General features: G+C 42.8%; 1 protein-coding gene across 3 annotated transcripts in view; it reads left to right on the forward strand.

Annotated features, from left to right (window-relative positions):
* INTS10 (integrator complex subunit 10) overlaps nt 1-15445 on the forward strand; it is a 203639-nt gene that overhangs the window by 5644 nt on the left and 182550 nt on the right. For 2 of the 3 annotated variants that reach the window (XM_033915345.1, XM_033915356.1), the window contains exons 2-3: nt 6997-7064; nt 15280-15386. In XM_033915345.1, coding sequence (XP_033771236.1) covers nt 6997-7064; nt 15280-15386 — 175 coding nt within the window. Of the gene's footprint in view, nt 1-6996; nt 7065-8258; nt 8404-15279; nt 15387-15445 lie in introns of all 3 variants that reach the window. The other variant, XM_033915365.1, reaches the window with a different exon arrangement.

Here is a 15445-nt window from a genome sequence, read left to right on the forward strand (position 1 = left end):
CAGTATTAGGATTTTATAAGACCATTGTATCTGATGAGGGATCACACCCGACAGCTCAGCAAATATCCCATTCCAATATGGACCTAATGCCTCACATTCAGTCAACATATGTAAGAGGTAACCGCAAACATGTTTATGTCGCAAGCGCTCATCCAACTCCCACAGGCCAGCCCGAACCCCCAAGCATCTAGTAATGTACGTCCAGTGCAAGATCTTGAACTGCATTTCCTGCAGAGAGGCTACAAGATCCTAAATTCCAGGAGGACATGGTTAAGGCAATAACTGAATATTTTGAATTTAACAATACAATACAGGTTTCACTGATAACTCTCTGGGATGCTTTTAAAGCTACCTTAAGAGGAGAAATCATGAGATATGTTGCGATTTCAAATAAAAATAAGAGAAAAGAGCTAAAACAGTTGAATATCCTTATTAAGAAATGGGATTCAGAGGTGTTTTAACAGTTATTAAAAATCAAATATCAATACCAAAATTTATTGAGTGCTAGAGTGATAAATGAGCTTTTTATAAATCAAGCCAGCTATTATGAAAATTCAAATAAAGCAGGTCAATTATTGGCAGCATATTCAAAAGGTAAAAGGAATAGAAATTGCATTACTGCCATCAGAAGTGGAGATAGTTTATTAGTTAAAGAGAATAGTAATATTTCAAAGCAATTTATGGAATTCTATGAAAAACTCTATTCCTCTGAGTGTGTAGATGGTAAAAAGGCTTGTGGCTCTTTTTTGAGCAAGTTGAATGGACCCAAGTTCCCAGAGGATGATAAAAAGTTGTTGAAGTCACCTATTTCGGAACAGGAAATTGCCAAGGCCATTGGTTCATTACAGTCAGGTAAAACACCTGGTTTCGATGGATATACTGTTGAATTTTATAAGCAGATCTAAAGTCTTCTGCTTTCACATTTGCACTGTGTATACAGTTATGTGATAGACCAAGGCTCTTTCCAGGGTTCTATGAGGTAATTCCAAAACCAGATACAGATCTATTTCCCACTCCACAGTGCCTGGTAAGAAGCCACAATGATGCCAAGTCCAAAGTCACTGCTCTAAGGATTGGGGGTCAGCTCTTGGAATATGTGGAGGCCTGGGAACAAATATTGACCGACTGCTGAGTGTTGGAGATTATCCGAGAGGGATACAAAATAGAATTTACATCCCCACTCCCCATTTCCGACTGGTTTGTGAATTCACCGGCAGGCTGGTCGGAGAAGGCAGAAAAAGTCCAGAAAACAGTGCAAAGTTTGCTGAATATACAAGCCATAGAGCCAGTTCCTCCAGAAGACTCGAGCTCAGGTAGATACTCCATATATTTTGTCATGCCCAAGAAAGGCTCAGAGGAGTGGAGACTCATACTGGATCTCAAACATATCAATGCAGCTCTGAGAGCTCCTCAGTTCCACACGGAGACTGTTTGGTCCATCATCGTTGCAGTGGAGCCAGGGGAATTTTTAGCCTCCCTGGATTTGACGGAAGCTTTCCTGCACATTCCAGCCTTCCTGGAACACAGAATGTTCCTCAGATTCCATGTGTTAGAGAATCATTACTAGTTCTCAGTGTTCCCTTTCGGATTGGCAACAGCACCCTGGACCTTCACCAAAGTTATGGTGGTGGTGGCAGCTTATCTCCGCAGAGCGGATTGGTAAGTGCATTCATACTTGGACTGTTGGCTCATTAGAGCCCCGTCTCTAGCAGAAGGAGGAAAAGTAGTGACAGTGGTGCAGGTGTTGAAGTGGATGGGTTGGATTTTGTCAAAAGAGCCACCTGGTCCTGTCGCTCTCCCTGGAATACCTGGGGGTGTTTTTCAGCATGGTGGAAGGCCAAATCTTTCTTTCAGAGGCACGCAAACAGAAGCTTTGCGGACAAATCATGGACCTGTTGTCCAAGTCAGCGCCCACTGTATGGCAGGTCCTCTGGTTGATAGCGGCCACAATAGAGATGGTGCCTTGAGTGAAAGCACACATGCATTCCCTTCGGAATGCATTGTTGTCTCAGTGGTCTCCTCAAAGAGACTCCCTTCAAATTCCACTTGGACAGCAGTGGCCTGAAACAGCATGAGATGGTGGCTTCAACTGCAGTCCCTAGCGAAGGGTATTCTGCTCAGGTTTGATTCCTGGATCATCCTGATGACGGATGTCAGTTTGTTCAGTTGGGGTTTCATTGCAGTGGGCATCCAGTCCAAAGGAAATGACCCCATCTCAGCGGAGATGGCCTATAAACAGGCTGTAGCTTCATGCCATAGATCTGGTGCTGCAATGACTGGAGACTTCACTGGCGAGCAAAGCAATCAGAGTCTTCTCCGACAATGTCATAGCAGTGGCTTATGCCAACAGGCAGGGAGGCACCAGGAGTGTACAACTTTGTCAAGACGCAAAAGCATTGTTTTGTTAGGCAGACATTCACCTGCAAGTTATCTCGACAGTGCATGTGGCCGGAATGGACAATGTCCAGACAAATTATCTCAGCAGGCCTCCTTTCCAGTACATTCTGTGATGTACTGGGAGCAGTGGCATAGCGAGGGTGAGAGGTGCCCCTCCCCCGCCCTCTTCTCTGTTCCACTCCTACATGCTCCTTCCCCACATGCACACATTACTTCCCTTCTCCCGTACCTCTGTAACGTTTCTGTCATGAGCAGCAACCTACTGTTTTGCGTGCGAGGGCTCTCTCTCTCCAACGTCACTTTCTAGGCATGGATCCAGGAAGTGACGTCAGAAGAGCTGCCGAGGCAGGAATATTACAAAGATATGGGGGAAGGGAAGTAGTACGCACACAAGAAAGGAGTGGGGGGGGTGGAAAGGAGGACAGGTGTTGCGCCCCTACCAAGATGGCACCCATGGCAGACTGCCCCCCACCCCTTACTATGCCACTGACTGGGAGTGACCTAAGACACTGGTTGGCCCAGGAACCCAAGGCCTCTTAGGCCTTAGGCTCCTCCCTGGTGCACCAGGAAGGGAAAGGCTTGCCATTGTGAAGAGGCAGGTCTGGCGGCCAGAGGGAGTAGGCATCCCTCCAGCCAGCTGTACTACAAAAGGTTTGGGAGGGAATGTCAGGGTGCCGGGGTAGGGAGTTTGGGTTTGGGGTGGTGCCGGGTTTTTTTTCAAGTTTGGAGGGTCATAAATTGGTAGAGTCATGGGTTTGCAAGCAGGAGGGAGTGGGCATCCCTCCTGCCTATTGCGTTTGGGGGGATTGTTTTGGGGGTTCTGGGAGGAGGAAGTGGGCATCTCTTCTTCTGACTGACTTCGCAGAGAGGTCGGGAGGGGGGGGGGGGCGGGGTTCCTGCCACAGCTGCTCAGTTGATTGTGGCAGGGAGATCTCCTTGCCGCGATCAGCTCAGCTGCTGCATCTATTTGAAATGTACACCAGCATTTTAATGGCCTACATTTCAGACGTCTGTCGTGGCTCTAGGGAGACAACTAGGGCCGCTTAAATTCGCCCAAGGCCACTTCCAGGCGAAACCACACCCTTGCCCAGCCGTGGACAAGCTTAGGCATTCCTATGCATCTCCCTACACCCGTGAAAATGCCTACAGTGTAGGCCGCCTGCCTTTGGTAGTTTTTTTCTTAAAACATTCGTCCCAATTGGCTGGTTAGACAGCAGCAGGATGCCGTTTATAGAATTTGATCCTGAGTGCCTATTTTTCCTACATAAAAAGACATTACAATGACTCCTTCGTTGAGACAGTCTCTCCACTGGTGGATGCTCTCTTCCAATCTCTCCAGAGGTTTACTGTTTCAACCGCCCCCCCCCCCCCCATTAGAAGGTCCTCGCCACAAATTCCTCGACCTATGCTTGGGGTCTCATCCGTACTCAGGGGCATTGGTCCATCACAGATCGTTGGTGTCACATAAATCTGTTGGAACTCAGAGCGATCTTCAATGCTCTCAAAGCTTTTCAGCATCTTCTTCACAATCAAGTAGTCCTCATTCGTACAGACAATCAAGTAGCCATGTACTACGTCAATAAGCAGGGAGGAACAGGATCTCTCCTTCTTTGCCAGGAAGCTCAGAAAGTTTTGGATTGGGCAATTCTGAAAGCAGTATACATTCAAGGAGAGAAAAACTGTCTGGTGAACAAATGGAGTCGTCTTCGGCAACCTCACGAATGGACACTCAATTCGTCGCCTCTCCATCACATTTTTTCTCAGTGGGGAACTTCTCAAATAGATCTTTTTGCATCTCCCCACAACAACAAACTGCCTCAGTTCTGCTCTAGGATATACTCTCCTCACTGTCTTGAGACAGATGCCTTTCTTCTGGAATGGACGAATCGGTTTCTGTATGCATTCCCTCCATTTCCTCTCATTCTCAAGACACTCATCAAACACGAACATACCATCATGATTCTGATAGCTCCTTGGTGGCCCAGACAACCTTGATTCTCCCTTCTACTTCAACTAAGCAGCAGGGAGCCATTCCTTCTACCAGTTTTTCCATCTCCGCTTACACAGAGTCAGGGGTCTCTGCTTCATCCCAACCTTCAGTCTCTACACCTGACAGCTTGGTACCTCTCAACGTAACTACCACTCTACAGTTCTCTCAATCTGTTAAGGACATTTTAGAGGCTTCTAGGAAGTCTACCACTAGACCAGGGGTCTGCAACCTTTAAGACATAAAGAGCCACTTGGGCCCGTTTTCGAAAAGAAAAAAAAACTTGGAGCTGCAAAACCATTATAAAACAAATCTAACACTGCATATATTGTTTCTTATCTTAATGCTATATACAGGATCACTAAATTGAAAATAAAATCATTTTTCCTACCTTTGCTGTTTGGTGATTTCATGAGTCTCTGGTTGCACTTTCTTCTTCTGACTGTGCATCCAATCTTTCTTCCTTTCTTTCAGCCTCCTGTATGTTTCCTCTCCTCCAGACCTCATTCTCTCCCTCAACTTTTTCTTTCTGTCTCCCTGTTCCCCCTTCTTTCTGTCTCTGTCTGCCCCCTTTCTTTCTTTCTCCGTGCCCTCCCGCAAGCCACTCGGTTTGCTGCCACCGCCATCGGGGAATAGCCCCCAAGCCACCGCCGTCCCAAGCTTTCCCTGCAGAAGCGTCGCGCTGACCAGCATTCCGCTCCCTGACGTCAATTCTGACGTAGGAGAGGAAGTTCCGGGCCAACAAGGCATTTCTCCTCATTCCATCCAGTCTGAGCCCCATCTCTCCTTGATCCAGCATTTCCCTTCTGTGTTTGTCAGAATTACCATTCCACCTATTTTCCAGCATCACCCTTCTTTGTGTCCATCTCACTATATCCCTATCTCACCACTTTTTCAGAATCTTCATTTGTCTCTGTCCTTGTCTTTACCCCATGTTCACCATTTGCCCTTTCAATGTCTTTATCTCCCCCCCCCCCACTTTTTCAGCATTACTTCTATGTCTCTATTTCACCTCCTCTTCATGTCCCCTCTGTATCTCTATCCTTATTCAGTAGGTCCTGCTTACCCTTTCTCTTCTTTGTGTCACTATCTCCATTTTCAGCTTTCCCCCCTTTTCCTTTGTTACTGCACCCTGTAGCTAGAATCTTTCCACCCTCCCTCCACTCCGGCCCAGCCCAGTATGAAATATTTCCTTTTGTTTCCCTCCCCTCTCTCTTTCTCTCTCTCTTCTCCTCCCTCACCCACGAGTCCTGCATCTGGCCCTCTCCCTTCTACCTGCACCTGGCAACACCCCCCTGCTCCGCGGCTCTCTTCAGCAACTCGTCAGCAGCGGTGATCAAGACAAGCTGCCGACATCGAGGCCTTCCCTCTACGAGTCTCGCCTTTGTGGAAAAAGAAGTTGAAACAAGCGGGACTCGCAGAGGGTAGGCCCCGACGTCAGAAGCTTGTGTCGATCGCTGCTGCTGAGTTGGGCACCCCTGACTTAGAGCCATAGCGCACGAGAGAGACTCCCACGGGGATGAAAACAGCCTACCTAAATTCTGGCGATGCAAGCATGCAGCTTACAAGTCCGGCGTCGCGGCGGGAAATAGCCATGCTGAGCAGTGAGCTCAGCACGTATACAGATGAAAGCCTTGCTTGCTGATTGGTCCGGCCCGCGTGACACACTACCGGAGCCGCGGCAAAGGTGAAAAAGAGCCGCATGCGGCTCTGGAGCCGCGGGTTGCCGACCCCCGCACTAGACAATGTTACAACCAGAAATGGACTAGATTTTCTGCTTGATGCACCATTCATCACAAGGAGCCTCAATCTACCTCCTTGTCTTCAGTTCTGGATTACCTGTTGCATTTATCTCAATCAGGCCTGAAATCAACATCCATTAGAGTCCATCTCAGTGCAATTGCAGCTTTTCATCAGCCTATTCAGCTTTTGAGAATTGCACATGGGCATCCTATATAGAATCGTATCTGTCCTACAGTTTGGACACCATTTATTGAATTTGCTCCTTGGAGTGCAGTAATTATGGGAACGATAATGGAGGTGAGATGAGATATTGGTAGGCAATAAGCAGAGCAGAGCTCTTGAAATAACTATGTTTGATGATCTTAGGTAATGAAATTGATTTTAGAAAAATGCTAGGATTGTTTTTAGGATCATTGCCGCTTTATAGTAACAATTTGCCAATATTAGCTGACTGAGAGATGAAATTGCCATATATAAGGAGTGACATAACTTGTAAAATATATTTAATGTCTCAGTGATTCTAGTTTATCCCAATGCCTTCTTTCAGCAGTAACCTATACCTAGAATCCTGAATTCTTGATCTTTTCAGAAAATTTGTATAAGTGTAGCTACAAGTTTCAGGGCCAGCCAGGGTTATAAATTTAAAAAATACTGATATTCTTATGCTGGGTTTTTTTTCCCAAATAAGATGGACTAAATGTCTGTTGCTTATATAGGTGTTGATATCCTAGGCATCCAAACAGAAGAAAGTTGGAGAGATTATTCTATGGCTTCTTTCAGTGCAGCAAACCATGAACTGTGGTTTCTCTCAGAAATTTCAGGACACTTGGGAGTTTAGGAGTTAATAATGTGTTCTTATTTTCTTTCAGTATGAAATGTACACTATTGAAAGGAACGCCGAGCGGACATCATCAGCAGGCAGGCTATTGTATGATATGTAAGTATAGAAGAACATAAGATAGACCTTTGGTCAAACCCAGCATGGCACATTGAGCCCAGCATTCAGGTTCTGACAGTGGCTGTACCAGATCACAGATAGCTGTTAGGATCCCAATGAGTAGATCTATTACCTGTTGCTCACACTTAGAGATAAGCAATGTTTTTTCCAAGTCTGCATGGCAGTAATAATTTATGAACTTTTCTTCTTGGAACTTATTCATATCCTTTTAAAGCCCAGTTATGCTAGATACCTTGGTAACAACTGGCAACAAATTCTACAGTAATTGTTTTCATTCAGTAAACATTCTTTGATTTCTGCTAAACCTGCTACCTGCTAGTCTTATGGAGTTTTCTCTAGTACTAATACTATTTGAAGGAGTAAACCATCTCACTCGTGAGTATATAGATCTATCTTGTAGTGCAGTAGACACATCATTCTGGAACTGATGGGTATTGACCCTCTGATCACAAAATCTGGCATAGAGAGCCTCATTAGCATTTTTCTGCTCCATCTCCCATCACTCTTGGCTGTCCTGTAAATCCTCAGTTTTTCTGTCTATACACAAGATAGTAGGAGCCTGTCTCTTCTGCTCATGTTTATTTTCTTTTAAATTCGGGTTTGGTTATCCAGTTTTGAGGCTTTAGTGCTGCGAGACTCCTGGGTTTGGGACATCTCTGGCTGCGGAAGGACGCAGACTCTAAGGTGAGAAGTCTGCATTAACAGTCCAAGAGCTTGGCGACCATTCCCTTGGAATCAAAGCTTGCTCCAGGTTTTGTCTGCAGAGAGCTTGAGCGCAGGCTGAGTAGCTTAATAGAGATTATTCACCAGGATTGGGGCTGACTGCTTTTACTCCCCCCATTTGCAAAAGCACTAGTTCTGGTGGGGGTTGAGGTCTCAGTTCAATTGGTGGAACAGAGGGAATGGAGACTAAGCCAGACCCTGCTCTGCCTGCCAGAGACTGTCTCTAGCAGAAGGTTCAAGCTTATTAAAAAGTAGAACTATAAAAGGCTGCTATGGAGACTAGCTAAGTAAAGTTTGCTCTTTTAAGATCTAAACTGTCTATAGAAGGGAACCTGCAAATTAGCTTTTCTCCCCAAACCTATCAAAGCTCAGAAGAAAATAATGTATACTTAACCAAAATAATGTCTTCTGCTCTTCTCCTCTCCCTTCCCTGTCATGTTTCTTCTCTAGGGCTGACCATCTGCTTTGATATGAACTGTGGATTTACAGGACAGCCCAGAGTGATGGGAGGCAGAGCAGAAAAATGCTAATGAGGCTCTCTACACCAGATCAGTGTCACTACCCACCAGTTCTAGAATGAAAGAAGATTATCAAGGTAAGAACCTAATTTTACCATATCCCTCTGTCATCTCTCTTCCAAGCTAAAGAGCCCTAGTCTGTTTAGCCTTTTTTCTTACAATAAAACCATTCCATCTTTCTTTATGATTTTGTCCCCCTTCTCTATTTTTTTGCTAGTTACTTTATATCGTTTCTGAGATGGGGTGGTTAGAATTACCCAGTACTCAGGGTTCTACTGCATTGTGAATAAATACAAAGGAATTATGAATTTTCTGTTTTATTCTCTCTCTTTCTGAATAATTCCCAGCATTCTTTTCATTTTTTGACTGCTGCACAATTACATTACATTACATTGGTGTCTTCTATCCCACCAGTACATTTCAGTTCTAGGCGGTTTACAAAAAAAATTGGCCTGGACATTCCCAACTGAGTCAGGAAAGTTTAGTTAATAATAATAATAATCTTTATTTTTCTATACCGCCATAATCTTACGACTTCTAGGCGGTTCACAGTAAAGAGAGCTGTACAAACAGCGAATTACAATCTTAAAGACCAATGAATTACAATCTTAACAATCAGCGAACTACAATATAGTATTAACTTGTTACAGTGAAGGGCCTGGATGGCCAGCGAATTACAGAATACAAATGGAGAGGAAGACACTGAACAGACAGAGTACAGAATACAATTGGTGAGGGAGCGTAGTATCAGCATGAAGCGTAATAGTTTTTGAAGGAGGGAATATTTTGACTAGGAAATGAATCTATTGAACAGAGCAGTCTTAATTACTTTCCGAAAGGCACTGTAAGTCAATCTGGCTCTATCAATGAAGTTGCCTAGCCAGGTTTGCTATCTTGAAACTTAAATGTTCTTTCCAGAAAGGTTCTGTATTTGCAATCTGTGATCTTCGGGTAGGCAAAAAGATTGCGATTTCTGGTTGTCCTTGTGGGAGTGTATAGTTCGAAATGAGGTGAGAGGTAGTTGGAGGCCATTTCCCACACCAGTTTATAACAAAAACAAGAGAATTTGAATAAAATTTGTGCCTCAATTGGCAACCAGTGTAGAAGTTTGTAGTAGGGACTAATGTGATCACTTTTCTTTAGTCCGAATATTAAGCGGACAACTGTGTTTTGCACTATTCTTAATTTTCTTACGGTTTTTTTAGGTATGCCCATGTAAATGATATGCAACAAGCAAAAAACAAAAGGAATTGACCCCAAAATATCCACAAAGAAGAAAATCCAGAGAAAACCAAAAAATGATATTGCAGTAGTCTAGGGTGGATAGTATCAATGACTGTACCAGTAATCTGAAGGATAAGGGGGTCAAAATATTTTTTGATGGTTTTTAATTTCCAAAGTGTGGAGAAGCACTTTTTTGTCACCAGGTTTGTGTGATCGATCAAGGTCAGGTGGGTGTCTAAGGTGACTCCTAGTATTTTTATGGTTTTTGATATTGGATGATCGTGACCCTTTAGGTGTATTGTTGTTGTGGTGATTTTGTTCTTTGGACTTGCCAAGAAAATTTTTGTCTTTTCTGAATTTAGTTTCAGTTTAAAATTGATAGTCCATTGTTCAATTTCAGTCATGATATGGGAAATGTGATTTAGGGTGTCGTTAGTCACGTTGGTTACTGGGATTAAAATAGAGATGTCATCTGCGTATATATAGTATTTTAGGTTTAACTTTTGTAATAGGTGACCTAGGGATGAGATATATATGTTATACAAGGTGGGAGATAGAGGGGAACCTTGAGGAACCCCCGAAGGGCTTTTCCAAGAGTTAGAATATTTCCTGTCGTAGACCACTTGATAAGATTGTTTGGTTAGAAAGCCATGGAACCAGCTCCAAACTCTTCCCGAGAGACCTAATGCGTCTAGACAGTTCAGCATTACCGTATGTCATAATCCACTAGGTCAAATGCACTGCTAAAATCTAGTTGTAAGATCAGAGCGCTGGTGCCTTTACTGAAGAGATCATATAGGTGGTTGAGGATGAAGCCTAGGACTGTTTCTGTGCTGAAATCTTTTCTGAAACCTGATTGGTGTTTGTTGAGGAGGTTGAATTTGTCTAGGTGATTTACTAGTTCCAGGTTGACCAGTCCTTCCAGTAGTTTGGTGAATAGGAGGGTACTCGCTATAGGTCTATAATTGGACGTCAATGCAAGTGAGTTCTTCTGGTCTTTGGGGATGGGTGTGATCAATATGTGTCCCATTTCCTCATGGTATGTCCCACTTGTAAGAGTGGATATTATCTAGTTGAACAGGTCTCTTTTAAATTCAGGTGTTGCAGCTTGCATGGTCTTAGAGGGGCATTCGTCTAGTAAGCAGTTCGTTTTGGCGTATTTGTTAAATAAGGTAAGGAATAGGTTCCAATTGGGGGGCTCAGATTGATTCCAGATCATGTCAACGCTAATCTCCTTTTCCTGCGGTCTGAATTGGAGGTTGAAGTCAGGTGAGAGAGTAGGCATTGTAGCTCTTAAGTCTATAATTTTTTTGCTGAAGTAGATGGCAAGGATGTCAACCGGTGGTATGTGTTCGTTGTTTTTCAAGATCCGTGTAGTGTCTGTTAGTTTGTTCACTAATTTGAACAGTTCTCGGCTATTAGTTTTGACTGTTCCTATTTTTTGTGCGTAGTGTTTAGAACGTTTCTCTTTTATCACGGTTTTGTATGTTTTCAATTTTTGTTTCCAGGTTCTTTTGTCTTCCTCTTTGTCTGATTTGAGCCATATTCTTTCTAGTTTTCTGAGTTCCTGTTTGAGGGCTAACAGTTCAGCATCAAACCACTCTTTTTATGCCCTCTTGTTCTTTATGTATGTTTGAACTGGTGCTATTTGGTTTAGTATTTCTTTGGTGAATTTTCCCCAACTAGTGGGGAAATCCTGGCCTTCTTCCAATTTGGGATATAATTCATAATGCGTCCAGAATTCTGATGGGTTTATGATGCTTCTGCAAGTTACTGTTGTTTTCTGTCTGGCGTTGCTTATGCGTTTTGCGAATGGATGTTTCTTTTGCCAGCGTAGTTCAAAGTTGCAAATGTAGTGATCGGACCATATACATTTCTCCCAGGCTCCTAAGAAGTATTGGATTTTAGGTTGAGGGATGTCTTTGTGTGAAAAAGTGACTATATCTAATTGGTGTCCCTTTTCATGTGTTTCTTCCTTGTCTGGTATTGTGAAGCCTAGGGTAGTTAGAAATGTGATAATTTCAATCACTTCCGGTTTATCCACTTGTTCTAAGTGTTTATTTATGTCGCCCAACAACATATTATACTGACCTCTTGTGGTATTGGTCAAAAGGAATTCGAAGAATTCATTTTTGGCTCTTGTCCATTTTTTGGGGGGATGTAGAATAGTGTCACAATTAGTGGTTCTTCCAGTTCAGTATTAGTGATCTTGCAGGTTAGGATTTCCAATTCTTCTGTAGTTTTAAAATCTATTCTGCTAAAATCGAAGAATTTTTTAACGATTATTGCTAGACAAATTTCTTGAATAGCATAGTTTTCATTTCTTTCCTGAAGATTTTGTAATTGGGTATTGTAGCCATCGGATTGGAGAGGTGGTGGTCTAGTCTTGCTGCTTGGGTTGCTAATAGTCCTGAGAATTTCTACATACTGTCCACAATGACTTTAGGATTCTTTTCCTGGGTGTTAACTTGTAGTATGAAACTCAGCATTATGTATCTATAGCAGTAGGTTGCAACTTTTTTGTTTTTGTTATGATACACCGAACAGACAATGTTGTTGAATGTAACATAGTAACGTAGTAGATGACGGCAGATAAAGACCCAAATGGTCCATCCAGTCTGCCCAACCTGATTTCAATTTCAATTTTTTTTATTTTTTTCTTCTTATCTATTTTGGAGCAAGAATACAAAGCTCTACCTAGTACTGTGCTTTGGTTCCAACTGCTGAAGTCTCCACAAATCTCACTCCAGCCCATCTACATCCTCCCAGCCTTTGAAGCCCTCCCCTGCCCATCCTCAACCAAAAGGCCATATACAGACACATACCATGCAAGTTTGCACAGTACTGGCCTTAGTTCTTCAATATGTACTATTATTTTCTGATTCTAGATCCTCTGTGTTTATCCCACGCTTCTTTGAATTACGTCACCGATTTCTTCTCCACCACCTCTCTCAGGTGCGCATTCCAGGCATTCCTTGCATTGCTCTTGAATCTATCACCTCCTCAACCTCAAATTATGTCCTCTGGTTTTACCATTTTCCTTTCTCTGGAAAAGATTTTGTTCTACGTTAATACCTTTCAAGTATTTGAACGTCTGAATCATATCTCCCCTGTCCCTCCTTTCCTCTAGGGTATACATATTCAGGGCTTCCTGTCTCTCCTCATACGTCTTCTGGCACAAACCTCTCATTTTTGTCACCCTCCTCTGGATCGCTTCAAGTCTTCTAATGTCCTTCGCCAGATACGGTCTCTAAAACTGAAAACTCCAAATGGTGCCTCACCAACAACCTGTACAAGGACATCAACACCTTCTACTGGCTACGCCTCTCTTTATACAGCCCAGCATCCTTCTGTGATGCACCAAGTTCTAAAATTCATAGCTGAACAAAGCAAGCCTAAATATTTCATTATTTATCTATAAATTTAGTATGAATTTGCTTATCCCATTTCAAAAAACTGTATGCAGCACTTCATTCCAAGGTTATTCAAGTGTCATACAACAGAACAAATATATATTCAAATTTGTCACTTCAATGACAGCAACACAAAATCCCTCCACTACCTGATACTGTGAAACAGAAAAACCTGCACATATGCAACTCAAGAACTATATAGCAAACAGAATCTATGGATAGCAGACCTGGAGAAAGCAGTTATTGGGGGTAGTAGGGAAGCAGAAATAGTGATCATGACTGCTGACCTTCCCAGCTTATAGGCACTGATGGTTGTAAAAGAAACACATACTTGCTGTCTACATCAATTTTTTTTTTTTTTTTTGCAATACACCAGTGTGTCCCAACACACTGGTTGAGAATCACAGCTACAGCTAGGGTTGTTTTTTATCTATATCATTTTATATTTGTCCAGATGAAACTTCATCTGCCATTTAGATGCTAAGCTTCCCAGTCTGAAACGATCTCTTAATTCCTCAAGAGTCTATTTGAGTTTGAATTGTTTCAGTTATTTTTGTGCTCTCTACAAATTTGACCAATTCATTTTTCTAAAAACTGTGTTGTTTTCTTTCTCATTAGTACTCTATCAAAGTTATGTAGTGGGTGAAGTTTGTCATTTAGCTTTCAGGCTCCTTATAATTTGCATTAACCTGTTAAATAAAATAAAAAGTTATAAAAAAAAAGTTTGTTATAGAATATGAGGCTGCTAACTGTTAGGCCTTTCCTCTAGGGAGAAAACATAAGAGCAAATCATAAGTTAGGTGGTGGGAGAAATTCTTGATTAACAGTGGAGATGGATTTTAAATTTAATTACTCACTTTTCTCCAAATCTGAGCCCAAGACAAGTTGCAATTCAGATAATGTAGTCATTTCTCTATCCAAAAAGTTTTCAAACTAAGTCATATCTAAGGCACTGGAGGGTAAATCAACTTGGGGAATATCAGTGTAAAAAACAGTATTTGAACCTGGCCTCCCTGGTTCTTTGTCCGCCATTCTGTAACCACGAGGCCACTTCTCCATTCATTTTATCTGGTACTTTCCTTGTGACTTTAGCCATTTTGTTGTGATGCAGTAGACCCTATTTCAAGTCTTGTCTGTCATATTGACTGGGGTTAACTTGTCATAAAGGTGACATTCAGTCCTGAGGAGGACATGAAGGTGATTGTGGCTTCTGAGATATCTCTTGCTAACTGTAGTGTAAAGCCAACACATCATGTTCTCAGTTCTGCCTGGGTATACATTCTGTTGTATGTGTGAATGTGTATGTATGTGTTGGGGGGTGGTCTTTCCTAAATGAGGGACAAAAACATGAGGAAGATGATTAAAATATAGATGAGCTATTTAAGACAAGCTCTCTAAACATGTCCTACTGAATTGAAGTTACATAATATCCACAATGGATGCAGAGCCTGGCAGAGACTGACAGGGCAGGTGAGGAAGTAAGTGAATGAGTGAGTAAGTAAGTAAGGGGGAGCCTAGCATCCATGTTCCCTATTCACCCCCCCCCTTCCAAATTGTGGTGTAGTATTCAGGGCCCCATCCCCTCCTCATCCTGCCCTCCATGCAAATCTGTTCTCTCTCCCTCTGACTGACCCCCTCCCCCAGTCCTGAGATCAGACATATCTGTGAGCCTTCCAGAGCAGCAACGGTGGCGGCCGGCTGGCAGCACTGTGAACAGGCTGCTTGTGGCCGGCTCTACCAAGGCCTTTCCTCTGCCATGTTATCTGTCTACAGGAAATGATGCAGCAGAGGGAAGGCTCTGGTCGGGCCAGTTGCAAGCAGCCCATTCGCAGTGCTGTTTCTGCTGGCTGGCTGCTGCCACTGCTGTTTCCTTGGGAGGCCAGCAGGTATCTCTGATTTCTTGGGGAGGGGAGAGGTCGGTCAGAGGGAGAGAGGCTAGACCCGCATGGGGGAGAAGGAGGGGACAGGGGCAGAACAGAAGGTTTGCACAGAATTCTGTACTGTGCAGTTGCACAAAATTCAGCCAGGAGTAATGATGTCATGTTTGAGGCTTGTTTTGTTGTTTAACTTGATACTAAGTTTAAAGATTGTTTATGTCATTGTTAGATGATGTGTTATTTATGTATTTCATGCAATGCTTTGAATAAAAATGATCAATTAAAAATATTTTGAAACCCCCCCAACATACAGTAATTTTGTTCCAGTCTCTAAAGAGCCACAAAATGGCTTATCACTGTTCTTGACAAAGCTCCTTCATTACTCATGTCATATTCTTAGTGGAATCTTATTCATTCTGTACCTGACACTTTGTTGTAGGTTTGTGAATTTTCCAGACCAGCCAGCAGTATGGCGGGAGATCAGTGTGATTACATCAGCCCTTCGGAATGATTCGCAAGATAATAAGCAGACTCAGTTTTTAAGAGGTAAGCTTTATCATCACTGATAGATGAAATGAAGACATGAAACAAGAGCATCATATAAA

The sequence above is a fragment of the Geotrypetes seraphini genome, chromosome 1 (genome assembly GCF_902459505.1).
Source record: "Geotrypetes seraphini chromosome 1, aGeoSer1.1, whole genome shotgun sequence".
Classification (NCBI taxonomy): Eukaryota; Metazoa; Chordata; class Amphibia; order Gymnophiona; family Dermophiidae; genus Geotrypetes; species Geotrypetes seraphini.